This window comes from Trachypithecus francoisi, unplaced genomic scaffold (assembly GCF_009764315.1).
Source record: "Trachypithecus francoisi isolate TF-2019V2 unplaced genomic scaffold, Tfra_2.0 Lachesis_group1, whole genome shotgun sequence".
Classification (NCBI taxonomy): Eukaryota; Metazoa; Chordata; class Mammalia; order Primates; family Cercopithecidae; genus Trachypithecus; species Trachypithecus francoisi.
In genome coordinates, this window is record NW_022681454.1 from 144695426 (window position 1) to 144723358 (window position 27933).

Consider the following 27933-nt stretch of genomic DNA (forward strand, 5'->3'; position numbering starts at 1 on the left):
GCATATAAGTTTGATATGTGTGTACCTCTGAAACATCACCATAATCAAGATAGTGACCCTATGCATTATTACCCCCAAAAGTTTCCTCCTACTCTTTGAAATCTCTCACCCCACCGAAGTAGCCTCATCTACTGATGTGTTACTTTACAGTTCCTGTAATTTTATATAAGTAGAATTATACAGCATATACTTGAAATTGGTATTATTTCACTTAGAATATTAGATTCATCTATGTTGTAGCATATACCACCAGTTCATTGCATCTCACTGCTAACTAATGGACGATTTTATAGATAAACCAGCATTTTAAAAAATCAGTTCATCTGTTGAAGGATATTTAACTTGCTTGTAACTTTTGGCTATTGCACATAAAGCTGCTAAAAGCATTCGTATACCTATGTTTGAGTGGACATAGGCTTTCGTTTCTCTTGGATAAATCCCAGGAGTGGAGTATTGAGATCATGTGGTAAGTGTATGCTTAACCTTTTGGGAAACTAACAAACTTTCTTCCTAAGTTGATGTATTTCTTTACATCCTCACCAACACTGTACAAAAGTTCCATTTCCTTTTCATTCTTGCCAACTCTTAAGCTGGTCAATCTTTTTCATTTTAGCCATCCTAACTGGTATTTGATAGTATTTCATTGTTCTTTTAGTTTGTACTTCCCTAATAACTAGTAATGTTGAACTTTTTTTCTATGTGCTTATTTTCTGTTTATGTATTTTCTTGGGTGAAGTGTCTGTGCATATCTTTTGCCCAATTTTTTACAACTTAGATTGTCATATTATTGTGTTTTAAAAGTTAAAAAAATATATTTTGAGTACAAGTCCTTTCTTAGATACCTGCTTTGCAAATATTTTCTTCATTCTGTGATTCCTCTTTTCATTCTCTCAATAGGTGTCTTTCAAAGAGAAGTTTTAATTTTGATGAAGTCTAGTTCATCACTTTTTCTTTTTATGGACTGTGCTTTTAATGCTATATTAAGAAATCTTGGCACTTATTCAAGGTCACAAAAGTTTTCTTTTATGTTTTCTTCTGTAAGTTTTACAGTTTTAGGTTTTATGCTTAGTTCTATGATCCATTTTGAGTTAATTTTTACATAAGATATGAGGTATGAATTCAAGTTCATTTTTGCATGGGGATCTCCAGTAGTTCTAGTACAATTTGTGGGAGAGGGTATTTCTCCTAAATTGTCTATTGATATGATCATACAGTTTTCTTTTTGTTTGGTGAAGTACATTGATTTTTAGATATTATGCTAGTATTATATTCCTGTTATGAACCCAACTTATTTATCTTGTGGAATTTGATTTAGTAACATTTTATTTAGAATAGTTGCATTTATGTTCATGAGTGATATTGGTCTGTAGTTTTCTCATAATGCCTTTCTCATAATGTGTTTAACTTTGATATTAGGATAAAGTTTACCTCACAGAATGAGTTAGAAATTATTCCCTCTTCTATTTTATGGAAGAATTTGTGTAGAATCAGTAGTTTTTCTTTCTTAATTGCTTGGTAGAATTCATTGAGTGACATCATCGGGCCCTAGTTTTCTTACTGGCAATATTTTTAACTACAAATTCAATAGGACTACTCAGGTTATCTGTTTCTTCTTGAGTGAACTTTGGTGGCTTGTGTCTTTTAAGACATTTGTCCATTTTCATCTGAATTGTTGAATTTATGGGCATAAAATTGTTCATAGTATTTATTTTTGATAACTTCAGAATCTGCACTGATTCTGTAGTCACCTTTCTCATTGCTGGCATTGTTTGTTTTCTCTTTTTTATTTCCTAATCATTCTGGCTAAATTGATCAATTTTACTGATTATCTTAAAGATATGGTTTTGGATTAATTTATTTTCTCTATTTTTCTGTTTTCTATTTCATTGATTTCTGCTTGATTTTTATTTCTCTTCTTCTACTTACTTTGGGCTTAATTTACACTTTTTTTCCCCTCATAGCTCATTAAGGTACAAAATGAAGTCCTTGGTTTACCATCCTTCTTCTTTTTTAATATAGGTGTTTAGTAGCATAAAATTTCCTCTTAGTACTGCTTTACCAATATCCCTCAAATTCTCATATGTTGTGCTTTTATTGCGTTCATTTCAGAATACTTTCTAGCTTCTCTTTCGAGTTTTCCAGCTATCTTTCTGTTACTGATTTTTAATTCAATTTTTGTTGTAATCAAAGAAGAAACTCTGTATGACTTAAGCCCTTTTTGTTTTTGAGATTTGTTTCATGGCCCAGAATATGGTTCATCTTGGAAAATAAATGGCCTGTATGTGCTGGGAACGTGTGTTCTGCTTTTGAGTGAAGTGTCATTTAGGTGAAGGACATGCCGATTGGATTAAGTTGGTTGATATTTTTGTTCAAATCTTCTGTATCCTGATTTTTCTACTTGTTACTGAAACAGAGAGGTATTTAAATCTCTGATTATAGTTGTGTATTTGCCCATTTCTCCTTGTAATTCTGTCAGTTTTTCCTTTGAATGTTTTGGGGCTCTCTTATTAGATCTATTAACATTTAGTATTGTTTTGGCTTCAAGACGAGTTGACACTTTGTCAATATGAAGTGGCCTTCTTTATTCCTGGCAATATTCTTGGCTTTGCATATGTTAAAAATTTTGTTTGTGCATCTTTGATTTTTTAAAAAAATTTGAAACAGAATGTCTGAGTTACAGGATTGTAACCTCTTAAAAGTTCTTAATATCTTGCAAGATTACCCTCCAGAAAGGCTGTACAGACCGACACTTGTCTAGGTATTCTTTAAGTGTTTATAAAGCTAGTTGCTCTGGTCTTTTATAATTTTAAGATATGTAGCAAGGTGGACTGAACTGTAGCATTCTGTTGATCACAGGATAAAATAAACTACCTTATGTAACTTGTTTTGTAGACTATGAAAATGCTGTGTATATTTTTAAAGTTGTCATCAATTTTATTTCATCTCTCATAGGCATAAAGATAAATTCTTATTTTTGTAATATAAGCAGGGAAGATTTGAGTTTGTTTAATGTTTTCTATGTATTTTTTGTGGAATCTTCAGCTAATATCTTAGAGATGGTGTTTCAAAATTGTTTGCTTACATTTGGTTAGATAATATGTTTGGCTTTAAATACATTAATGTGTAGAAGGAAGTTTTATATATCAAACCAGATGTTCACAAAGGTACTTTCCGAGATTAGATACGAAATACTGTATGCTTAGGTCTAGTAGGGATTTGTGGCTGCTTAGGCTTTGTTAGTGCTTGGTGTCAACAGCAGTTGATAAAGTGATCCGTTTGATTTATGTATCTTTTTTGATATGTAAAGATATTCCCTAGGGAAGTTTTACACACTAATTAAGAAATGCATAACAAATTTAACATCTTTTCATAAAAAAAACTCAGAAGTGACTTGTTTGGATTTATTTGATAATTCTGAGCTGTTCTTTTCACACAGGAGCCTTCCAGAGCCTCTCATGACCTATGAGTTACACGGAGATTTCATTGTTCCAGCCAGTAAGTATTATGTAAAGGTCATAGGAACAGTTTTGTAGTTGGTAGTGAGCATAAACTAAAAATTTCCATATGAAAAATTCAACTTGTTGTTACTGCAATTTGTGTTAAAAATAGAAATCACTTTAAATGATGTTTGGTCCCTCCCCCCATCCTTAGAAGGTGACTAAAAGGGACAGTATATTCATTCATTTGTTCGCATGCATTAATTATTTCCTACTATGTTACTGGATATGTAAAGCCAAGACAGGATTCTTGTCCCCATGAGACAATTCCATAGAAAGTACTGGGTCTTACTTACTCCTCACTATACTACAAAATGTACAGTAATGGCATGAGCAAAACACTGAGGGAACACAGAAGTATTTAACTTGTGAAAGGTTGGGGAGATGAGTAGATTTGGAAAGATTAGTAGATTGGAGATGGCTTCACATAGAGAGATACTCAGATCTAAATTACAGACAGAAGGAATATTATGAGATAATGCCGGAACCCCAAACGGTATTTGATGCAGAGTGACTAGTATGCGATCAAATGTTAAGTGAAAAAGGCCTATAGTTGGTGGAATTTTGTGATTGATTTTTTTGTGAGTCATACTCATTTGAGGTTTTCTTGTTTTCTGTTATATGGCTCACTTTTTATATTTGACGCGTGTTGTTTAATCATCATAGTCTTCTGAAGTACGCTGGTGTTAGGTATTTAATAGTGAAGGAAATGAAGGTTGATACATGTTAAGTAACTTGCCAGATTATAGGGAGCCTTATTTAAAATTCAGAACCCTAGTTCCACGAGTTAAAACCTGCAGTATTGGTTTTCACAGGTGCACTGACAGTAGCTGTAATTGTATTTTCATTTCCTTTTATTTTCTCCTCTTGGATATATTCCATAGTTTAATCTGTTGAAAAACTTAGAACATTCCCTTTGGGACCAATGTTACTGCTGCCTGAACACTGCTTTAAATGTTACCTTCTTGTGAGGTCCCTGCCCCAGCCAGTGTAAAGGTTCCTCCTGTGTTGCAAGAAGAAGTAGTGTGTAGGCCCTATTAGACTCTACACAGAAAAGAGGCTTTTTCAAAAACTGGGTTCTATTCACTTCTGTTTTCACATGGGGAGAGGATTTTTTCAAAAAGAGAATTTGTGAGATCAAGGGAGTGGGGGAAAATTTTCTCGGCAAAAACTCAAGTAAATGCTTAGTTGTTTTGATTTCTTCCCTGTGGCATTTTTGGCAAACTGGGGAAAGAGAAATTAAACTTAATTGGAGGACAATTGTTTCATGTTGTTTGCCTTGGAGACTGGAAAAAGCAGAAGAGTGCCAATTTTAATCTAGAATCCTTTGAGAATTAGAGAAAGATAAAGTGATTATGGAATACGGTTTTAAATGACCACAATCATTAGTATTATCATCATGCCCCATTACTGATGGCAGTGTTTTTGAAATTTGAATATCAGTGTGTTTTACCAAATGAAGAGGTTCCTAAGAGCTAGGAGCTTACATCTTAAGAGGTAATAAAATCTGTGGTGGTAGAAAATAAGTTTAAAGAATTTGTTGAAGGCATCTTTGAGCAGAGTGGTGAAAAGGATTGTAGAAACGCAGACAAGATCATCACCTGTTGGACCAGTACCTTGTGTTTTGCTTCCTGACTTTGTGGGAATGCTGCGATAGTCTTCACAGCAATTTGGATAACAGGACGGTCAGACAGAAATACTGTTTCTACTGTAATCACTGCAATGGATTTGCACCTAAGTGCCATTATGGTTGGAATGGGACCTGTAGTAACTTGATTTAATGAGAAAAAGTACAGGTATTAAATAGGTGTATTTTAGGGGCCAACGTTTCCAATGTACACTTCAAGTTTTTATTTTAATCTCTTGAGTACCCTTCTCTGTACTCATTGCCTCTTTTAGAGAGTGTGGGAACAGATCTTCCTAATCTTTTGCATATGGACTTTTAAGTATCAAATAAAATAGTTACAGAAATCAGATGGCCAAAATTAGTCTCCCCTTTTGAATGCCGTTGGAAAATCGGGATTGTGGTTAAGCTGTAATTTTCTGTGAACAGTGAGACAGCTTACCTTGTTTTTGCTCGTGTCTGTTAGCTGAACTGACTGCTAAAATTACAAAGCATCAGCAGTCTTTGTTACCACCTCTCACACCAGCTTGAAAACTAATTTTTGATTCTTCTCAGTCATGTGCAGTGGTTTCCATCTGTTCTGTGGCGATGAGATAGTCTCTTCTCTTCTGCTGTCCCTGCTGAGAGTTCCCAAGGTTTCTCCTGGTCCCATCATTTTCTCTTATCAGTTTCTTTCCTGTAGTTTCCTGTTGTGAACCTCCGTGTTAATTTCTAGGGTTCATGATACAAATATAAATTTCGTTTCTATTTTGTCACCACAAAAGGCACATTTGTTTTATGTTCCTTGTTCTAAAAAAAAGCAACTTACTTCTGTCAAAGGTTGACTGCATTGGAAAAGTTAAAAAATTTTTTTCTTTGAGAAAATTAAGAGTTAATGTAACTTTCTCCATTAGCTGAATTCCAAACTAAACTTATAAAAGGAACCTAGTAGACGATCCATCTTGGGGGAGACTATAATGGACTTTTGACGTGGAAATTTGTAAGACAAAAAGGCAGTTAACTGGTCTATGAGGAATACAAAAGATTGTGTCCACCACAGGAAGGCTAGCAGGCAGGCGTCTAGCTGGATGTCTTACTGCGTGATGTCTGTTACCTTTGAGAATGTTGTGTAAGCCATGATCTGTGTGTCAGCCTTTTGGCCTCAAAGTCCTTGCTGTATCATGTTGGTAAGAGTGGACTCATGCCTCAGGGTTGGAGTCATGGTGCTTAGTACGAGAATGACAACTAAAGGCTGAATGCCTGTTGCATCAGAAGAAAAAAACTCTTCACTGTCACTTAAACCAAAACACTCATGTTGCTATGTTCTGTGTGCTTTCTTCCTGTAATCAAGTTACTTGGGAAGCAAAATCATTACCACAAAGATCTTTGGTTATTTATCATGAGAAGCATAACTATAATCGGATCCAAGACATTGGTGTTTGCGCCAAGACATTGGTGTTTACCTAACCAGAATGTTCTATCCTTTTTGATAAACCTACCTGGGAAGCAAGACAAAAATCATGTGATTCTTGCTGGGGAAGGGCTCAGGAACCCAGGAATTAAGGGAACTGAATGCTTAGTGGCATGCCTCGCCCTTAGCCTGATGTATTCATTTCACAGTAGATGCGAACGCCATAGGAGAAATGCAACACTTGATGTCTGTTGACTGAAGCCCTTTATCCCTTGGGAAGTGCTTGGCTATTTACTGCTAATGCCTTTCTAAAATTACAGTATCATTGACTTTTGACATTTCAATATTGAAATAATTTAGTATTTATCTGCCTTGTGTCTTTGATAAGCTGTACGATCACATCTTTTTCAGTTTCTGTTAGTTGGCACAGCATCATAAGCAGATGGACATTACAGTGTGGTAGATGCTGATTTGTAGTTACACAATTAAAATGCCTTTTCCACTACAGTAAACTCCTAATTCCCTGGCATATTTCAGGAATTTGGTATTATGATTAATTTAGTATCCTAGTTTTTTTTTTTTTTTTTTAAAAGGTAGGCTGGCTGTTCATTCTTTGTCAATCACTAGCAATTAAAATAAAATAAATTGCATTAGCATAAGCAACTTTAGATGACTTATCTTCAAAAACTTTTTTGGAGTACCTTTAAGGTATTATGTTGTAGCTACATAGAAATACTTGCTAATAGAAAGCTCTGATTAATTTCAAAACAAGATAGAGAAAAAATGGTTTTATTTTAAAAGCCTAGAGTATATTTTTTGAAGAAGAAGAAGAAGAGGGAAAAAGACTTGGCAGGAATGGATGTGTGATTTTAAAATAGATGAGGACGGGCTAGCAGGAGAGGCACTGAAGATAGTGAAAGGTTTTGACTCTATTTTTCAAAATCAATTAAACTATTTTGAGAAATGAAGAATGTAATTCATAGAGTGTGGGAAACTTCTCTAGCTTGTGTTTCTAAATAATGAATCCTAAAATATTTAAACTAGGTTTTCACTGGAAAAAGATCATTATTAATGGCAAGATAGACTCACAAGTTAGTAGTAGGTTTTTAGTGCAAAGTTTTCCAAAGTTTTTAATTTTTGCAATGTAACATTCTTATCCTCAGTGGTTGTCCTTTTATTCCTTTGGGATTTCGACTATTTTGCAGAGTCTCTGCTTTAATTCCATTTTTAAAAATCGAAGCTGTGAACTGAAATTGTTACACTGTTTTTATTTTTGCCAGTGTTGATTGGTATCTTGGTTTTTATACCAGATTAAGAACTGGGTTATAATTTATTACCTAATCCTTTAGACAGTTTTGTTTTTGTTTTCAGTGATAAATTCAGTTTGTATCTAGAAGTTTTTTTATGATGTAATACGATTTGATTGTGTTCTTTATGTGCCTTTTAATTTCTTAGCCTTTTTGCATCCTTTCTCTTTAGCAACAACTGTCTTAGTGTCCTCTATTGTAAAGTATCATTTTTCATTCTCAAACACTATTATTAGGGGTGTAAACTGGAACAAACTTCTCTTTACAAACATTGGAAACAATCTGAGTGTTCATAAAATCAATGGTAAGGTGCTCCATTTAATGATACTGAAAAATGTCCATGATATATTAAATAAAATAGGTTGTTTAGGCATTTCATTACAAAAAAAAGAAGGAAAACTCTGCAGGATTTATGCTTAAAATTTACCAGTTTATTTTAGGATGAGGTTTATTATGGGTAGCTTTAAGTGAACTTTTTGTTGAAATGTGACATAGGCTCAAATCAATATACAGCTTAATGAATTTTCACACATAATCAGATCAAGCAATCAAACATCATCAGAAGCCCTTTCTCATGCCCGTGTGGTCATTATCCACTCCCTTGAAGTGTGATCACTCTCCTGACATTCTAGGTTGGGGCTGCAGCATTTGAACTTTATGTAAATGGAATCAGAGTATATTCTTCTGTATCTGGTTTCTTTTACTCATTTTGTGAGAGTCATTCATGTTGTCTGAAATATTCCTTCATTTTCATTGCATTCTGTTTGAAGATGCCACAATAGATTTATCTGTTCTACTGTTAATGAACATTTGGGTTGTTTCCAGTTTTGGGCTAATAGAACGCTGCTGTGAATATAGGAGTATGTGTCTTTTAGTGAGTGTTTATGTGCATTTTTCCTGGTTGTATACCTATGAGTGGAATTTTTGGGTCGGTCATAGGGTATGTGTTTGTTCAGCTTTAGTAGATAACTGCCAAACCATTCTCCAGAGTGGTTGAACCCTTTAACGACTCCCATGTAGTTAGCATATGGAAGTTTCAGTTGCCTCATGTCCTTGCCAAAGCTCAGTATTCATTTAAAGCCATTCTGGCAGGTGAATATTACTCTTTCATTGTGGTTTGAATTTCTGTTTCACCGTTACAGGTTTATTCTGTTTTCATAGGTGTTTTGGTCACAGGAATAAATCTTTTGTGAAATTCCTGCCCCAGTCTTTTGCCCATTTGTCTGTTAGATTGTCTCTTTTTTCCCTGATTGGTTAGTAGTTCTTTCTAATCTGATTGCATGCTGTTTCTCATATATATATATTTCAGATATTTAGTACTTTATACTAAGATCATTTTCTCTGTGTTGTCCAAGATTTTAGTATTACAAGTATTTAATTTTTGTCATAAGGAAAAAAACTATTATCCTTTGAGGAAAAAAAAATGTCCCTTTCTTGATCTGCTTTACCTCTCTTTCCCATTCTCTTGTTTTTTACTTTCTGAGCAAGTGTTCTGAAATCCCACTCTTCACCCCTTCTCCAGCAGCTCCCTCTTTGTTTAACCCCCTCATTTTAGTAGAAAGGGACTCTCAGTTGATAAACCTGGTGATACCCAGGGCCCTTCTCCCAGTCTTTCCATTCCTTGACCTCTCCTTAACTCTCGAGTCCATTGGCTGTGCCCAGCCTTTGCAGGTTTCTTAGTTGCCTTCCTGATGGCATCAGAGCTCCCTGATCCTCCCACCTCCTCCTCCTCCTCAGTTGCATTGCCTGCTTGTCTTAGCCCTTGACTTCACGTCTCCCTGTACCTCTTTGGAGCCCTTTTCCCCACAGTGCCCTCAGTTAGCTTTCTGTAGAAGTTGGGCAGCTTTGTCCATGAGCTAGTGGTCACACCTCCTGGAGAACGTTTCTAGCCTTGATCTCTAAAGCCTCCTACTGTTTCCATCTACTGCTAGAGACCAACCATTTGAATGTCACTTCCTCCATTCCCTCCACCATCATCTCCTTCCTCAAGACAGGTTTGGCTGCTGTGTTTCTCTCTGTTGGTGGAATTGGCCCTGGTATCAGACAACCCAGATGTGAAACACTGCTCATCTCTGCCTTCTTCCTTCTGACCCACTGCTAGTCTGCTGTTAAAACCTGTCAGTTCTGCTTCTTCCATGGTAGCGCTCAAATAATAATAGTAACATTAGCAACAACAGTAATAATGGCTAACAGTGATTGAGTGCCCACACGTGCCAGCCACGGAGGCTAAGTGCTTTGTGTATATTATAGCATTGAATCTCAAAATGGCCTCTTAAGATACTGTTTTCATTTTGCACATGAGGGAGCTGAGGCACAGAGAGGTTAGTTAGGTAATTTGTTCAAGACCACTCAGCTATCAGTTAGAAGCAGCAATTCCCAGATGTAGTGACGGTCCTGACATACAATCTTTTGACTTTACGATGGGCTTATTGGGATGTCCCCCCATTGTAAATCATAGGGCATCTATACTTCTTTGTTCTACCTCCCTCTTTGTAGTTCTACCACCTACCTCCCTTTATTTATTTATTTATTTTGAGATAGAGTCTCTCGCTGTCACCCAGGCTGGAGTGCAGTGGCGCTGCAACCTCTGCCTGCTGGGTTCAAGCCATTCTCCTACCTTAGTCTCCTGGGTAGCTGGGATTACAGGTGCATGCCACCACACCTGGCTGATTTTTGTATTTTTAGTAGAGATGGTCTCACCATGTTGGCCAGGCTGGTCTTGAACTCCTGACCTCAAGTGATCTGCCCACCTCGGCCTCCCAAAGTGCTGGGATTACAGGCATGAGCCACTGTGCCTGGCCACCCCTCCTTTCATTTCTTATTTCTTGTCTCCCAAATAACTGTTCCCTCTTAACTAGTTCTTTTTTCCATTCTAATCCATCCTTTAAAAAAATATGAGGCATATCTTCCCCAAATTTAACTCTATTCATATCCCTTTCTTGCTTTATTTTCACTTGACTAATTTAGAAGCCAACAGTGAGACAACTTCTTCATATTGGCCTTTGCAGACCAGAGGTGGCCTCAGGCTACCTTTCGTAAGAGCTGTCTCCGCACCGGCCCTGTGCTTTTTGTCATGCTATTTACTGAATCTGGAATGTTCCCCCTGCCTCTCAGTCCTGCCTTTCCTTGAACCCTTCCCCATTCTTCAGGACCCAAACTTCAAGGACTGTCCATTATGAGAGCCTTCCTGAGCTTCCCTGGCCAGCCCTAAGTGAACCTCCAAAGCCACTTCTAACCTTCTTTTCTGTCAGCAGTAAAATTAGAACCTAATTTTCTTTTGTTGCTTCTTTGACACCTGTGAAAACTAGCAAAATCTTCAATAACAAACATTGTATTGATTTGATAGTTTTCCAATCAAGAACACAATAAAGGGAATTGGGGTACACTGTTAATAAGAGCCACGTATAATAATTCCAAAATTTGGGGGTTAAGGGAATGGGTTAGTTTCCCAGGGCTGTTGGAACAAAGTACTTACTATTAACCAAGTGGCTTCAAAGAATCGGCATTTATTCCGTCACAATTCTTAGAGGCTGGAAGTCTGAAATCAAGATGTTGGGAGGGCCGTGCTCCCTCTGAAGGCTGTAAGAGGGATCCCTCCTTGCCACTCATAGCTTCTGGTGGTTGCTGGCAGTCCTTAGCATCCCTTGGCTTGTGGGTCCTTCATTCCAGCCTCTGCCTCTGCTGTGGCAGGACAACCTCCCCTGTGCTGTCTGTACATGGCCACCATCCCTCTCTTTGTTTTCTTATAAGGACACCAGTCATATTGGATGAAGAGGCCCCACCCTACTTCAATTATGATCTCATCTGAACTGACATCTGCAACAGCTCTCTTCCCAAATAAGGTCGTGTATTAAGCACACCTTTTCATTCTGATGTTTTGACATCCGGGGCCTCACTGACCCGAGGAAACTGCCCCTCCCAGGGCTAGCCAATTCCTGGAGATATTAAACTTCTGCAGACTTTTCACATGAAATTCTCCAATGCAAAACCCCGTGACCCCCCTCCCCGCCAGCCTCCTCTGCGAGCCCTTACACTACAGGCTGTATTCTCCTGCCCTTGTGACTTCAGTCCTGAGTTCCAGCAACTAGGGACAGCCCTTGTGCTGCAGTGCCCACTGAAATAATTTAAACCAGCCAGTCCTCAACCTGCGCACCCTGCCTCGCCCATTCTTTCTTGCAGAAACTACAGTAGAGGTTTTGCCCACATTCCCCGTTCTCCCTCTGCTTCTTGATCGAGGCTGGTGCTTCCCCACATGGCTCTGCACAACATGCCATGCCGTCTGTTTCTAGGGCTCTGTGAGTCTAAACTTTTCTCTTCCTGACAGTCATTTTCATGCATGCCTTAGCATACCTGATGACATGAAATCCCACGTAGAGTTTAAAACAGCCACACTGAGTTCTAAGGGCTAGAACTTCAACATACTTTTTTTTGGGGTGGGGGGGGGAAATCCAGTTCAGCCTGTAACATGGAATAGGTTATTTGCTGATATTTTACTTGTATTCCATTGTGGCGTGACCCAGTGACTAGACCCCATCGAGTAAACGATGAACAGACATGAAACGCAGCATGTTGGAAGGAGAAGCTTAACAGCTGTCCATCCTGTAATATAAACCAAGGGAAAGGCACCGATTGCAGCCACACTGACATTAGCTCATTAGGGGAGGCACGAGAAGATTCATCATAAGGAGAAAGATTTTTTTTTTTTCCTTTTAAAGATGGCAAAATATGTTTACATGCTCCATGTTTGATAATCTTGAACAGAGGAGCTGTTGTCATTGTTTGCTTGGGAAATATATTTGATTCTGAGTTCTCTACTAACTATTGTTTTCTTTTTCTTTTTCCTTTTTTTTTTTTGGAAGAAAGCGGCAGCCCAGAATCTCGGGTTAATGCGATCCATTTCTTGGTACACAAACTGCCAGAGAAGAATAAAGAGATGTTGGACATTTTGGTGAAACACTTAACAAAGTAAGCCTCTTTTTCTTCACTTTGCTCTGGGTGCTGGGTCGTGCTCTGGGATTTGTGATGGGTGGAACTGGGGACCACACCTGGAAAGGCAGGCTGTATGTTTGACTCATTGTGTGTATTTTGGACAAGACTGTTGAAATATGCTTTCATGAAGTTGTATAATTATTTGCTTAACATCTCTGCCAGCAACTCAGGGTTTGATTTTAAGTGAAAGAGGAGAATGTTATACATTACCCTATACACAGATTCTGGAAATGTGAATATAAATTTATTAGAATATTTAGCTTGGTTTCACACCTACCTAACTCTAAGTTTGAACATGTCCTTTAAGTTGACTTAATTCAATAATGGGTAGTTATTTTATAGATTTCATTCTCTTTTCCTCCTCCTTTTAAAAGTCAGCAAAATCGAATCATGGGAGAAATTATCCTTTCTTTAAGTATAGAGATCATTCTAACTAGAATTTTAGAGGTGAAAGGAAGCTGAAGAACGCTGTATTTTAGGACCTTTATTTTACATAGAAAGAAAATGAAGGACAGAAGATACTGTGATTTGCCAGGGGTCCCATTGCTAGTTTAGCTATTTATTCGTTTGGTCAGCAAATATTTAGTGAATGCCTTTTTTAGGTGCTAGTGGATACATAGTTGAATAAGATAGTCTAAGTCCCAACTTTCATGAGGCTTACTTTCTAAGGGGAAAATATGAAAAACAGATTACAAATGAAAATATAAAATAGCTTCAGATGATAAGTGGCAGAAACACAAAGCAGAGTAAGGGGACAGAATATATTGAGTGTGAGACTATAAAAATTGTTATTATGCAAAGGCTTTTTGAAGACGGTATCTTTGAGTTTAGACCTGAATAAAGTTGCAGGGCTGCTGAGAACAGTTGTCTAGGTGATTGACTGCACAATGATACTGGGCTGAAGGAGTGATTGTGGGTGCTCTGACCAAACTTTGCATGCTTTTACAAGGGTGCTACGCGGTCTAGTATTCCTTGGACGCAAAAGTATAATATTCTGGGGAAAGAGTGAGTTTTCTAAGAAGAAGGGAACAGGCCGGGCGCGGTGGCTCAAGCCTGTAATCCCAGCACTTTGGGAGGCCGAGATGGGCGGATCACGAGGTCAGGAGATCGAGACCATCCTGCTTAACACGGTGAAACCCCATCTCTACTAAAAATACAAAAACGAGCCGGGCGAGGTGGCGGGCGCCTATAGTCCCAGCTACTCAGGAGGCTGAGGCAGGAGAATGGCATAAACCCGGGAGGCGGAGCTTGCAGTGAGCTGAGATCCGGCCACTGCACTCCAGTCCGGGCGACAGAGCGAGACTCCGCCTCAAAAAAAAAAAAAAAAAAAAAAAAGAAAAAAAAAAAAGAAGAAGGGAACAGTAAACTAAGGCTTTTGGGGGAAGCAAGCTTAGCACCTACAGTTGGCCGTTTGTGAGTTCTGCATGGGCAGATTCAACCAGCTGCTGATCAGAAATACAGTATTCCCTGTGGACTTGAGGGTTGATTTTTTTTTTTTTTTTTAATCCGTGGGTTTCCTGGGTTGACTGTAGGACTTGAACATCTGCAGATTTTGGTGTCTGCAGGGGTTCTGACATCAATTCTCAGGGGATACAGAGGGCCGACTGTACATGGAATTATTAAGAAAGCCATTGTGAAGGCCGGGCACGGTGGCTCAAGCCTGTAATCCCGGCACTTTGGGAGGCCGAGACGGGCGGATCACGAGGTCAGCAGATCGAGACCATCCTGGCTAACACGGTGAAATCCCGTCTCTACTAAAAAATACAAAAAACTAGCCGGGCGAGGTGGCGGGCCCCTGTAGTCCCAGCTACTCGGGAGGCTGAGGCAGGAGAATGGCGTAAACCCGGGAGGCGGAGCTTGCAGTGAGCAGAGATCTGGCCACTGCACCCCAGCCTGGGCGGCAGAGCAAGACTCCGTCTCAAAAAAAAAAAAAAAGTCATTGTGGTTAGAGTAGAGCGCCAAAGAAAGGGAAGTAAAGGAGTAGGCAGCAGCGTCTGCATGGAGAGTTTCTCAGATCTGGTTATTTCAGAGGTAGATGTTGAGGACGGTTAAGTCTCTTGACCCCTTGCTTTTAAGGAAATACAGAGTTGCAGACTATTTACAGTCCACAAGTTTTGCTCCTTTGGTTAAACAGATTCCTCCCCCCCTTACCAATTTCAGCGTTTCAAATCACTCCAAGCAGAACCTGATGACCGTGGCAAACTTAGGAGTGGTGTTTGGACCAACTCTGATGAGGCCACAGGAAGAAACTGTCGCTGCCCTCATGGACTTGAAGTTTCAGAATATTGTTGTGGAAATCTTAATTGAAAACCATGAAAAGGTAAAATTCTTTTTTTTTTTTCTTTTCTTTAAGAGATTTTGTTTTTGGCTTGTCGCCATGTACTACACAATGATCATCTTAGATTTCTCTTTTCTCTCTCTCTGTTTTAAAAAAATTCTTTTATCCTCACTATGATGAACTTGGTTCTCAGAAGTTCTCATTGAGCTTCTATCTTCTGATGGAGTTCCATAAATGTGAAATTTATCTGGTCTTTTGTTGTCTCACTGGTTTAATGAAGAAGCATTTAATCCAGATGCAAGTGAGTATCAAGGCAATTGTGAACTGTTTAGGACTTCTGTTGCTTTTATTCCCATCTTTGGATTTCTCACTCAAATTCCATGTGGCACAGCAACTCTGTACTCTTGAGCAAGTTAGGGCTTTGCAACTTACAAGAGAAAATAAGGCAAATAAGGTTGAAAGGATGTGAGATGGGGCCAGAAGACCATGAGCATCATTGAGAGTAGGGGTTGAGGGGCAGCAAGGCCAGCCCCTGCTCTGCACCTGGGAAAGTTGCCTGTCTTCCAAAGAATCTTTCTGGTTACACCTAACTGTTGTGAATGGCACATAAAGGAGGAGAAGTTGGGGAAGGATAAACTCTTCAAATAGGCTTAGGCATTGCATCTGGGCAGCAGGGAAGGGTACATATTCCTGGGTTGTGGTGGATGGGGTTGACTCAGGAGATTCACGTTGGGGTGAGCAGAAACTGCTTTAATATACTCTTCCCTCCCACCATACCCACTCAACATATTAACTACTAGAAATAAGTACTGTTCATGATTGTCACTTTGGGGTCACTTTCCCAAATTACTGTTATTTTCTCCTTGATTACACATTGTCTATGGCTACTCTTACAATACAACAAAAGAGTCTGGTAATTACAACAGAGACCAGATAGCCCGCAAGGCAAAACTATGTACTGTCTGGTCCTTTACAGAAAAAAGGATATCCTTGCATATCCCCCAATCTAGAGCAATAATTTTCCATCCCGAAAATCCACCTGAGGGACTCTTTTAAGTGGCTGCATAGCTGTGTGTATTCTGTTAAATTTTTGCCTTCCCAAGAATTATGATAAGTAGCCAGCAAGAAGATCTGCTGATCTAGGGAGGAAGCGTCTCTTCTTAAGAACTTAGGAGAGGACTTCAGTCTGGAACACGAAAGAAGTTTTCATTAGTATTTGAGAAGGTTTTGTTCATAAGAGTTAAAACATTTCTCATTTTAATAAACAAATGAGTGACTAAGCATTCTGAGAGTGTGACATTTGTTGATGTTAGAGCTGGCCCATGCCAGTTTGTGTGTGAATTCAGAATTGCAAGGAGCTGGCGTCTCTTCAGTTTAGCTGGGCTTCGTTTATAAGTAGGGATGAGATAATCTATGAGGGAACATATGGAAAAAATGGTTTCAGGATGCTCTTGGAGTGCTGTTCTCAATAGGACCACCTTGAGGGCCTGCCTCTCTCCCGCTGTCTCAAGCCCCCTCAAAGTAAAGCTTCCACTTATTAAGAAAAATGATGATGGTGACTCATAGCTAAAAGTGTACTTTTATTTTTATAAGGATGTAAATATAGTTTTTAAAAACACTTATTCTTTAGGGCAGTACTTTTCAATCTTCTTGAGATCACAGACCACTGAGAAGCTGACAAAAGTTATTAACCCTTTTGTTAGTAACCCAGATAAATGCACATAAATCCTTCTTTCCCCTTAATTGTTTTAACAATTTTAGTGGGCTCACCTGCATTCCTGAATCTGTGGACTGTAGGTTAAGTATTTCTGGTTTAAAATGAATAATCTCTTAAGTGGCTTGCTTTCTTACTTGTTTCTCTATAATCAAGGGGAAACATGACTTTAAAAACCACATTATTTTCTTCCAAGAATTTATATATATATGTTTTTCTTCATTCAGTCACCCGTAGATGAGCACTTTGCTAATAACATTCCTGACTTCTGCCTCTAAGATAGGGAGCTGGAAAACTCTTAGAATGCTTGGTCATTCATTTGTTTATTAAAAGGTTTTTTAAAATTGAGATTGCATCATATGCCAGACATGTAGTAGGTGCCGGATGTGCAGATGAATGTTCCAGCTCTTGTGGGAAAGCAGGTCGTCATCTGGGGGCGGAAGCCATGTTTTGGGACTTGGATCCCATAAACGTACCCCAGTCTAACATGTTACATAACTTATTTTCTTACTTGTCTATTTCTCCCTGCTAAGATCTTTGAGGCCAGAGATCTTTTTGTCGACTTATAGTAATACCTGGTACATATTAGGTGTTCAGTTAATATTTATGGAATGAAATAATTCAATATATTTTGAAGGGGTTGGAGGACTGGGAAGAGACAGGCAAACAGAAATGTAGTCCCTTTGGGGAAGGCATAGCAGGAGTATTTCTTGGGTACTTGTTGCATTGGCTGTTTGCTGGAGCAGTTTCAGCTTGTTGCTAATGTTGGTTCTCATGGAACAGATACGCTTGAAAGCTGATTGGGGATTTTCTTTACCATTATGGTAAAAGCAGCTTGTTTATGGGTGTAAGAATTTTTGTTTTGCCTTTTTTTTTTTTTTTTGGCCAGTGGTTGTGAATTTATGCCTCCTTTTATGATCCTGTCAAACTGTCATTAAGCCTCATTAGTGTGCATTTAATCCATCCAGACAGCTCATGGAAAGATGGCTACTATTCAGTTTTAGAAAGAAGAATAATTAGACTACAAGCTTTGAAACAATGTTACAGTAGCTCAACAATCATTTGATTACATCCTAATTAGGAAACTTTTATGCAATTTATTTGTGAAAATACTGGCTCTGGGTCTTGGTCTTGGATAAAAGGATCTCCATTTCATGCTGCAACTGCCTGTTTTCTTCCCTTTTTGAAACTGGGGAGATAAGTACATGATTTGTCTGCTGGGAAGTAGATAGTGCCGCTTTCACCTTGTTAATAAATTTTGCAGGAATTTTCCAGTAGCGTTGGCAAGCCAGTTATAATAGTTACAGCAGACGAAAGTGGCCTCGCTTTCAGAGCTTTATAGAGCTAAGCAGAGGTCTTTCGCTTTTCCTTCTCTTCCCTTTCTGTGGCTAGATAGTTCTATGAATGCACAGCCAACGTTAATTAAGTGCTCAGGCTTTCTATTCAGAAGGGAGGAATTGGACATCAAGTTTCAGATTCTTCACTGTGTGCATGAGTTTAGGGTTGGAAGCAGGGTTGTGTGGCAGGGTTGGGGGGTTAGAGATGGGGGATGTCAGTTTGGATTAGTTAACAGTTCTGAGAACCTAAATTTCCCCATTACCTCGCCTTGTCTCTTCCATTTCATCCTTGTACACTTCTACTCCCACTCCTGGCTCTTTGTTCCTGCTCAGTTGGACTTCACTGCAGAGTCCAGGCTCTGCCCTGAGGAAGAATATTTATGCTGACAAGGGTGCTTGTGCAGAAAAACTTCATATGGATGTTTGGATCTATGTTAGCCACAGGTTTCCCTGACAACTGACCTAGGTGCACCCTCCAGAGGATCCCAACATTTGACTGTAGAGTGGGGAGGGAAGGATCTAGTCCCTCTTAGTGTTTCAGGACAAGATGAAAACAAGAGAGGAAGTAAGGACAGGAAAAGTTTAAAAGAGTAGTCTGAGAAAGGAAAACATTACAGTAATGGATGAGGGGGGCAAAAAAGGAGGGTTAAACTGGGGGAGGAAAGGAAGAGGCCTATGTGTGTCACTGAAAGTGACTCTGACGGGGAAAAATGACAAGAGAAGGAAGTCATTTTCTTTTCCTCAGTTGTTTGTTTTTCCTCCCTAGGAATGTGAAAATTGTTGACTCCAGGAAAGTCAGTAAAGCAAAGAAGAAACTTCAACATGTAATTAAAGCAAGATTGCTCTAGATGAATTTTGGAGTTAGAAAAAGGCCCCTGGTTAATCTGCTTTGGAGATCACAATTTTTCCTAGCCTCTTTGCTGTTTTTATAAATCTGTATGTGCTTTATAGGAGGCTTAATCCATATGTTTTAGCTTTATTTACACATAATAAAGATGTGGGCTGAGCACGGTGGCTCACGCCTGCAATCCCAGCACTTTGGGAGGCCGAGGCGGGTGGATCACCTGAGGTCAGGAGTTCGAGACCAGCCTGGCCAACATGGCAAAACCCTGTCTCTACTAAAAAAAAGTACAAAAATTAGCCAGGCATGGTGGCAGGCGCCTCCTGAGGCAGGACAATTGCTTAAACCCAGGAGGCGGAGGTTGCAGTGAGCTGAGATTGTGCCACTGCATGCCAGCCTGGGTGACAAGAGCGAGATTCCGTCTCAAAAAAAAAGACTTTACAAAAATAAAAAGTTCCTGGGCCAAAATATTATCAAGGTCTTTCTTCCTTTTTAAATGAGAAAATTTTGTTTCCCAGGTGGCAAAGGGTGCTGTGAACTTTTCAAGGATTTTCAAATTGGGGTTGTGCCTTAGGATTTGTGAGTTTTGCATAAGTTCTGTTCTTAACAGAGTATACTTGTCATGCATTAATTTGGTGCATTTTTTCCCCCAGTGCCTGCTGTGAGTCATTCATGGTGTGAGATTTGGGGGAAGTAAAGACAGTCCAGTAGGGGAAAGAAGAAATGTCCAAAAGTAGCTACAAGATATGGCAGAGGATAAGTACTTTGAGAGAGAGACAGAGAGAGAATGAGCGAGAAAGTGGCGGCAGCTTCAGAGGAGAGTTTATGTTCAACTGCAGGGAATCTGGAAAGTTTCCCCAGTAAGTGCTTTGAATCAGTTTTATAATGGAGTTTGAACAGGTGGAGATGTTTTAAGAGGACATTTCGGGTATGGGAGACCATGTAATCAGAGAAACGCAAAGAGGAGGTACGTGTTCTGGGAACGCAGCTCTTGTTGGAACATGGGCAAATGGCAGGAGATGAGATTGGAAAGAGATTTGGGCCAGGTGTGGGAGGTTGAGAATGCCGCTTTAGGACTTTTGCATTTACTTTTATAGGTACTGGGACCACTCATGGTTTTCAAGTAAACTGCTTCACAAAACTTAATCTGACAGCAGGATTTGCAGTAGGAAGTAGAGGAATGAAAGGCTAGGAGAGAGGTTATTTGGCAAAGTCGAAGGACATGGAAGTGAGAATGGGGAGTTCCAGGGTGGACAGCATCATTTGGTGAGGTGGAATAGGCAAAGCCCGGGGACTGGTTTTGTAAGGGGTCTTGGGGAAGGTGTGATAGAGATTCAATCCTGGGACAAAATGGGTGTCAATAAAAAAAAGGAGGCCGGGCGCGGTGGCTCAAGCCTGTAATCCCAGCACTTTGGGAGGCCGAGACGGGCGGATCACGAGGTCAGGAGATCGAGACCATCCTGGCTAACATGGTGAAACCCCGTCTCTACTAAAAATACAAAAAACTAGCCGGGCGAGGTGGCGGGCGCCTGTAGTCCCAGCTACTCGGGAGGCTGAGGCAGGAGAATGGCGTGAACCCGGGAGGCGGAGCTTGCAGTGAGCCGAGGTTGCGCCACTGCACTCCAGTCTGGGCGACAGAGCGAGACTCCGCCTCAAAAAAAAAAAAAAAAAAAAAAAAAAAAAGGAAAGAACAAAGGGGTTTGGGGGAGGAGTAATATGAGTTCAGTTTGTCACATGGTGAATTGTAGTTATCTGTTCAAGATAAGTCCATTAGACAGAGATGTGGCACTCAAACTTATGAGTGAATTTAGAGGTAGAAAGTATAACATAAGGTATAAAGACATGAGATTGGCATATGAAAATATTTATTGGATGCTCATGATGCTACATGCTTTGGGTCTACTAGAAAGGGTATTAATGTAATTCTAGGGTATGTGGATGCTTCTTTGTGTATCCATACACTTAAATATATATATATATTAGGCCGGGCGCTGTGGCTCATGCCTATAATCCTAGCACTTTGGGAGGCCGAGGTGGGCGAATCATGAAGTCAGGAGATCGAGACCATCCTGGCAAACACGGTGAAACCCCATCTCTACTAAAAATACACACAAAAAATTAGCCGGGCGAGGTGGTAGGCGCTTGTAGTCCCAGCTACTCAGGAGGCTGAGGCAGGAGAATGGCGTGAACTCGGGAGGCGGCGGAGCTTGCAGTGAGCAGAGATCGCGCCACTGCACTCCAGCCTGGGCAACAGAGTGAGACTCTTGTCTCCAAAAAAAAAAAAAAAAAGTATTAAACATAAAATTCCTATTGCATAAATATATGTAATAGTATCCCTATACGGCTGTAAAATTCTTACTATGTATATTATCTCTTTATACATCTGAGAGAAGTGAGGGAGAGAGCTTAACTTGCTTATGAGCACACAGCTAGTAAATGTGTCAATGCTTGGATTTGAACTGAGATTGACCCCCAAAGCCCTTGCTTTTCATCACTAGGAGAAGACAATAGTATCCTTAAGAAACACCAAGATTTTCCTGTTAGGGGTAATAGAGGAGCCAGAAGAAACCCAGGCAGGATCAGGTCAGTGCTAGTGTCAGGGTTGTCTGGGGGCATTGTCAAGGATGCCAGACACGTCCCATGAGATGGGCGAGTATGAGGACGGACAAGTGATGTGAGCTCATGAACTAGTGGCATGAGTGAACTCTTTCAACAGTGACATTTCATTATTATTTTTTTTTTGAGGTGGAGTTTCACTCTTGTTGCCCAGGCTGGAGTGCAGTGGCGTGGTCTTGGCTCACTGCAATCTCTGCCTACCGTGTTCAAGTGATTCTCCTGCCTCAGCCTCCCAAGTAGCTGGGATTACAGGCGTGCGCCATTATCCCTGGCTAATTTTGTATTTTTTAGTAGAGATGGGGTTTCACCATGTTGGCCAGGCTGGTCTCGAACTTCTGACCTCAAGTGATCCACCGGCCTCGGCTTCCTAAAGTACTGGGATTACAGGCATGAGCCACCACACCTGGCCTAATGATGACATTTCTGTTGAGAGCCAGAGTGGAGATCAGCTTGTAAGGTGTATGTGAATGAGTGTTCAGGAATGAGTGATATTCAGTGTCAATTTTTTTTGTTGTTGTTTTGTCATATGGCAAGAATAAAGCAGGAGGAAAAGCCAGAATAGACTTGGAGGGGAATGACAGAGCAGGACCACTAGCACCTGAGTTTTGCATGGTTCACCGGTCACCCTCAGTCTCATGACCTGTTAGCTCATGTCTGAGGTAAGGAGTTCTTTAGGGGGTGAACCTTCTCAGGAGTTGCTGAGTCTGTGTAGATTGAGTCATTTATTTTAATTTTTGTGGGTACATACTAGGTGTATATATTTATGGGGTACATGAGATATTTTGATATAGGCATGCCATGTGTAATAATCACAGCGGGGGAAATGGAGTCTCCATCACCTCAAGTGTTTATCCCTTCTTTGTGTTACAAGCAATCCAATTATACTCTTAGTTATTTAAAAATATATAAGAAATTATTGTTGACTTCAGTCATCCTGTTGTGCTATCAAATACTGAATTTTATTCTATCTAACTATATTTTTGTGCCCATTAACCATCCCCACTCCCCCTGCCACTGCTCACTACCCTCCGCTGCCTCTGGTAATCATCATTCTATTCTCTATCTTCATGAGTTAAATTGTTTTATTTTTTTGCTCCCACAAATAAGGGAGAACATGTAAAGTTTGTCTTTCTGTGCCTGGCTTATTTCACTTAACATAATTACCTTAAGTTCCATCCATGCTGTTGTAAATGACAGGATCTCATTCTTTTTTAAGGCTGAATAGTACTCCACTGTGTATAAATGTCACATTTTCTTTATCCATTTGTCTGTTGATAGACACTTAGGCTGCTTCCAAATCTTGACGATTGTGAGTAGTGCTGCAATAAACATGGGAGTGCAGGGACCTCTCTGATACACTGATTTTGTTTCTTTTGGGTATATACCTAGCAGTGGGATTGCTGGATCATATGGTAGCTCTGTTTTTAGTTTTCTGAGGAACCTCCAAACTATTCTCCATAGGGGTACATTGCCACCAAGAATGTACAAGGGTTCTCTTTTCTCCACATCCTTGCCAACATTTTTTATTGCCGGACTTTTGGATAAAAGCCATTTTAACTAGGGTGAGATGATATCTCATTGTAGTTTTGCTTTGCATTTCTCTGATGATTAGTGATGTTGAGAACCTTTTCATATACCTCATTCTTATATTTTATACACTATAATGTAATAAAAACTCATGTTTATAATTTGACTCCCTCCTCATCTCCCCCAACTTCCTAAGGACCCTTGAAGATTCTGAAGAGCCTGTGAAAAGCATCAAAGACCATATTAATCAGGGTGGTTTTCTTCTAATATCTGTCTTAATACTGAAAAGTTGGCAATTTATAAAGTAAGGAATATAATGTTACTCTCAGAATTACTTAATATAATAAAATTCAGATTAGATTGATCTTATTGAGTGTTTTAATTGGATTTTCAAGGAGATTTGTAAAATTTGGTGCTTTGGTTGACCTTAGCTTTGTGTGGTACTTCAGTGTGCTCTGATGTTTCATTGATTTCCTGATGATCAGGAGGTTTTTTTTCTAGTATTAGCCTGTGTTAGTCTGTTTTCAGGCTGCTGATAAAGACATACTCGAGACTGGGAAATTTACAAATGAAAGAGGTTTAATGGGCTCACAGTTCCACAGGGCTGGGGAGGCTGCACAATCATGGCAGAAGGTGAAAGGCATATCTTACATGGTGGCGGACAAGAGAACTTTTGCAGGGAAACTCCCCGTTATAAAACCATCAGATCTCATGAGACTTACTATCATGAGAATAGCACGGGAAAGACCCGCCCCCATGATTCAGTTACCTCCCACTGGGTCCCTCCCACAACACATGGGAATTATGGGAGCTACAATTCAAGATGAGATTTGGGTGGGGACACAGCCAAACCATATCATAGCCTTTATATATTATAGTTTTTGTGGATGACTTTGTGCCAAGGGGGAATTATATTTCATGTACATTAAACATTTCCTGGACAAGGATTCTTTATAACTTTGTAATAAGCATTTTAGCCTTTGTAATAGGGACTGTGATAGAGTGTGTCATTTTTTTTGGTGTGACAGTGAAGGCCATTGTGGTGGTCTTGCTTTGTCGAAATGGCTGATGGCCTTGTACTGTCCAGAGGTATCTTCATGGCACTTTGATTTATCCTTGTTTGCAACATGTGCTGCAAAGTCCCTGAGTAGTCTGTGTTCTCCAGTCACAGAGGAACCTAGACAGAGCAATAGGGAGAAGGGCATATGTGTTTCCCATATGTCTTAGTCTGTATTGTGTTGCTATAACAATACTTGAGACTGGGTAATTTTTAAGGAACAGAGATTTTATTTCTTACAGTTCCATAAGCTGGAAAGCCCAAGGCTGATGAGCTGCATCTGCCAAGAGCCTTCTTGATGCATCGTCTCATGGCAGAAGGCAAGAGAACATGTGACAAAAGAGTGACAGAGAGAGTGCATGTGCAAGCGAGTGAGGGCCAAACTTGCTTTTCTAACGAACCACTCTCGATTACAGACCTATGCCTGAGATAACATGAATCCATTTGTGAGGGCAGAGACGTCATGACCTAATGACCTCTTAAAGCTCACATCTCTAAACACTATTACATTGAGGATTACGTTTTCAACATATGTACTCTGGGGGACGCAGTCAGACCATAGCAGTGTCCAGTGTAATCACCAGAATAATAAGTTACATGCACATATAGAGGAGTATCACACTGCTTTGTTTTACTCTTGTTAACCCTGCAACCAACTTTATGACCTGCATCTACCTCTCTTTGCCACAATCAATAGGATGCATTGGTGCTCCTAGGTTCATAGGTGTAATTGGATTGCCATTCAGTCTCAACTTGCTGCTTTCCCAGTAACAGCCACATATGGACTGTTTTTGATAAGGAGCATCCACTGCTCCATTCCTGTGGCTACAAACACAATATATGTTCTATCCCTCTCCTGTGGGTTGGTCTCTGTCATTCTTTAATATATAAAGAGACTGAGTGAGTAGTAACCAAACCATTTTCCTTCAAGTGCAAGAGTCTTCCAGTCTTACAGCATGCTTGCCATTTAATGGGAAAAAGAAATCTCTTAAACATCTAGCCAAAAATGCTTCTTGATTTAGCTTTGCTGGCACTGGGTTGCTAGGCAGCACTGGTTTTTATGTGAGAGAAAAATAAATGTCTTAAACAACAACAATAGCAGCAGCAATAATAAAGCTGCAAAGTTTCTAAAAGCTTTGTGTCTGCCTGAGTATTGACTTTTCAGTGTAGAAGTCAAAACCCCATAGCAAGAATATTTGACAAATTTTCAGACTCCCCCCCACCGCCAGTTTTCATGAATGTTGACTTATTTGGCATTGCTATGAAAATTTTACTGTTGTGTGTGTGTGTGTGTGTGTGTGTGTGTGTGTATGTGTGTGTGTGTGTTTCCCTTCTCAGCAGGGCTTTGCATTTTCTGGAGTGTTTAAAAGGAGACTTTAAAAGCACAGGAAACTTTCTGTCTTCCTTTCTCTTTCCTTTAAGGAGAGAAGGGAAATAATAATGCCATTGTCTTCCTTATTCTGTTTTTCTTTAGCTGTGGCATTGGAAGCTTCTGCTGTCATGTGGCTCTGTAAATGGCAGATTGTATTTTCCCTTGGGACCAGAGTGGTGTGATAAGAGCAAACTGAGGAGAGAGTCATTCTGCATCATTTTGGTGCCCAGTATAGAGAAAGCACTGGGAAATTGAAGGGCTCCAGTATAAAGGATGCATAGATTTATTCTTTGTTGTCTAAGAAAGCATACTGAATACAAGTGAGCAGTCCTTGCCAGGAGGTGAGTTTTTGATTCAGTAGAAGGAAGAACTTCATAATATTTATAATAATGAGAACATGTTCATGTTAGGGATGGGATTGAGGTGGAAGAAAGCTAGCAGGCCTCTGAGGTCCTGCCCACTCTGAAATTTTCTGCCCAAGTGTCTGAAGATGTGGAGCTGCAAAGACAGCTCCTCGGAGCCCAGCTCAATGCTTAGAACTTGGCATTCGATCAGTATTTGCAGAATAAAGTATGGTGATGAAGAATATGACCCTTTTCTTCATTGCGTTTTTAGGTTGTTTATATTCCCAGGAACACAAAGAGTACGTGGAAGGGAAGATAGGAAGGAAAGAATCAGAGGGCGAGTGTGCTGGTGTATGTGTAGGTTGGCTCCAGGGCAGGCACCATCAAGGCCTTTTCTTAAGGGGAGAGGGTAGTGTGGGCTATATACGGGCTTGAGTTTTTGCCTTAAGCTAGTGCTCACCTTTTTTTTTTTGTTTGTTTGTAAAGTAAAGCTTTTAGAGTTGTCTCTCTTGTATCTCTCAAGATAAAATGAGGAGCAATAATAATTATAATAGCTAACATTGATTGAAAGATGATTATGTGCCAGGCACTAGGCTGGGCTCCTTATATGACATTTAATTGAAACATTCCATAGACAGTATAGTATAATGTGGCACAGTGGGCTCTAAAGTGGAATTCCTTGAGTTGAAATCTCAGCTCCACCCAACTGTGTGAATTTTTTTACCCATTTTTATTTTAGATTTGGGGGTACAGGTACAGGTTTGTTACAGGGATATATTATGTGGCGTTGAAGTTGGAGCTTCGATCCTGTCACCCAGATGGTGAACACAGTACTCAATGGGAAGTTTTCCCACCCTTTCTCTTCTCTCTGTCTCCCTCTCTCCTTTTAGAGTCTCCAGTGTCTATTACTTTCATCTTTATGTCTGTGTAAAGCCAAGATTTAGCTTCCACTTACATTTGAGAACATGTAGTGTTTGTTTTTCTGTTTCTGTGTTAGTTCACTTAGGATAGCAACTTCTAGCTGCATCCATGTTGCTGCAAAGGACATAATTTTGTTTTTTTAAATTTATGGCTGCACAGTATTCCATGGTGTGTATGTACCACCTTTTCTTTATCCAGTCCACCACTGACGGGCACTCTGTTGGTTCCATGTCTTTGTTGTGAATAATGCTGCGATGAACACACAAGTACTACATGTGTCTTTTTGGTGGAATGATCTATTCATTTATTTTTTTGGATATATACCCGTCAATGGGATTGCTGGATCGAATCGTAGTTCTATTTTTAGTTCTCTGAGAAATGTCCAGCTGCTTTCCACAGGGACTGAGCTAATTTGCATTCCCACCCACAGTGTATAAGCACCCCCTCTTTTTCCCACAACCTCACCAGCGTCTTATTTTTTGATTTTTTAATAATTGCCATTCTGACTGGTGTGAGATGGCGATATGGTTTGGCTCTGTGTCCTCGCTCCAATCTCATGTTGAATTGTAATTCCCAGGGTTGAGGGAGGGACTTGGTGGGAGGTGATTGGATAATGGGGGTGGATTTTCCCCATGCTGTTCATGTGATAGTGAGTTTTTCTGAGATCTGATGGTTTGAAAGTGTGTGGCACTTCTCCCCTTGCTTGCTCGCTCTCTCCTGCTCCACCCCAGTAAGATGTGGTGGCTTTTCCTTCGCCTTCCACCATGATTGTAAGTTTCCTGAGGCCTCCCAGCCATGCTTCATGTACAGCCTGTGGAACTGTGAGTCAGTTAAGCCCCCTTTCTTCATAAATTACCCAGTCTCAGGTAGTTCTTTATAGCAGTGTGAGAATGGCCTAATACAGATTGTATCTCATCGCGGTTTCAATTTGCATTTCTCTGAAGATTAATGATACTGAACATTTTTTTCATATGTTTTTTGACCATTTGTATGTCTTCTTTTGAGATGTGTCTTTTCATGTCTCTTGCCCACTTTTTAATGGGGCTGTTTTTTCTTAATTGTTCGTTTAAGTTCCTTATAGATTCTGGAAATTAGTCCATTGTCAGATGCATAGTTTGC

General features: G+C 39.8%; 1 protein-coding gene across 2 annotated transcripts in view; it reads left to right on the plus strand.

The window, feature by feature from the left end:
* Positions 1-27933, plus strand: part of ARHGAP10 (Rho GTPase activating protein 10) — a 343992-nt gene that overhangs the window by 219580 nt on the left and 96479 nt on the right. For both annotated transcript variants that reach the window (XM_033215447.1, XM_033215448.1), the window contains 3 exons: positions 3437-3495; positions 12678-12783; positions 14968-15127. In XM_033215447.1, the coding sequence (XP_033071338.1) occupies positions 3437-3495; positions 12678-12783; positions 14968-15127 (325 nt within the window). The remainder of the gene's footprint in view (positions 1-3436; positions 3496-12677; positions 12784-14967; positions 15128-27933) is intronic.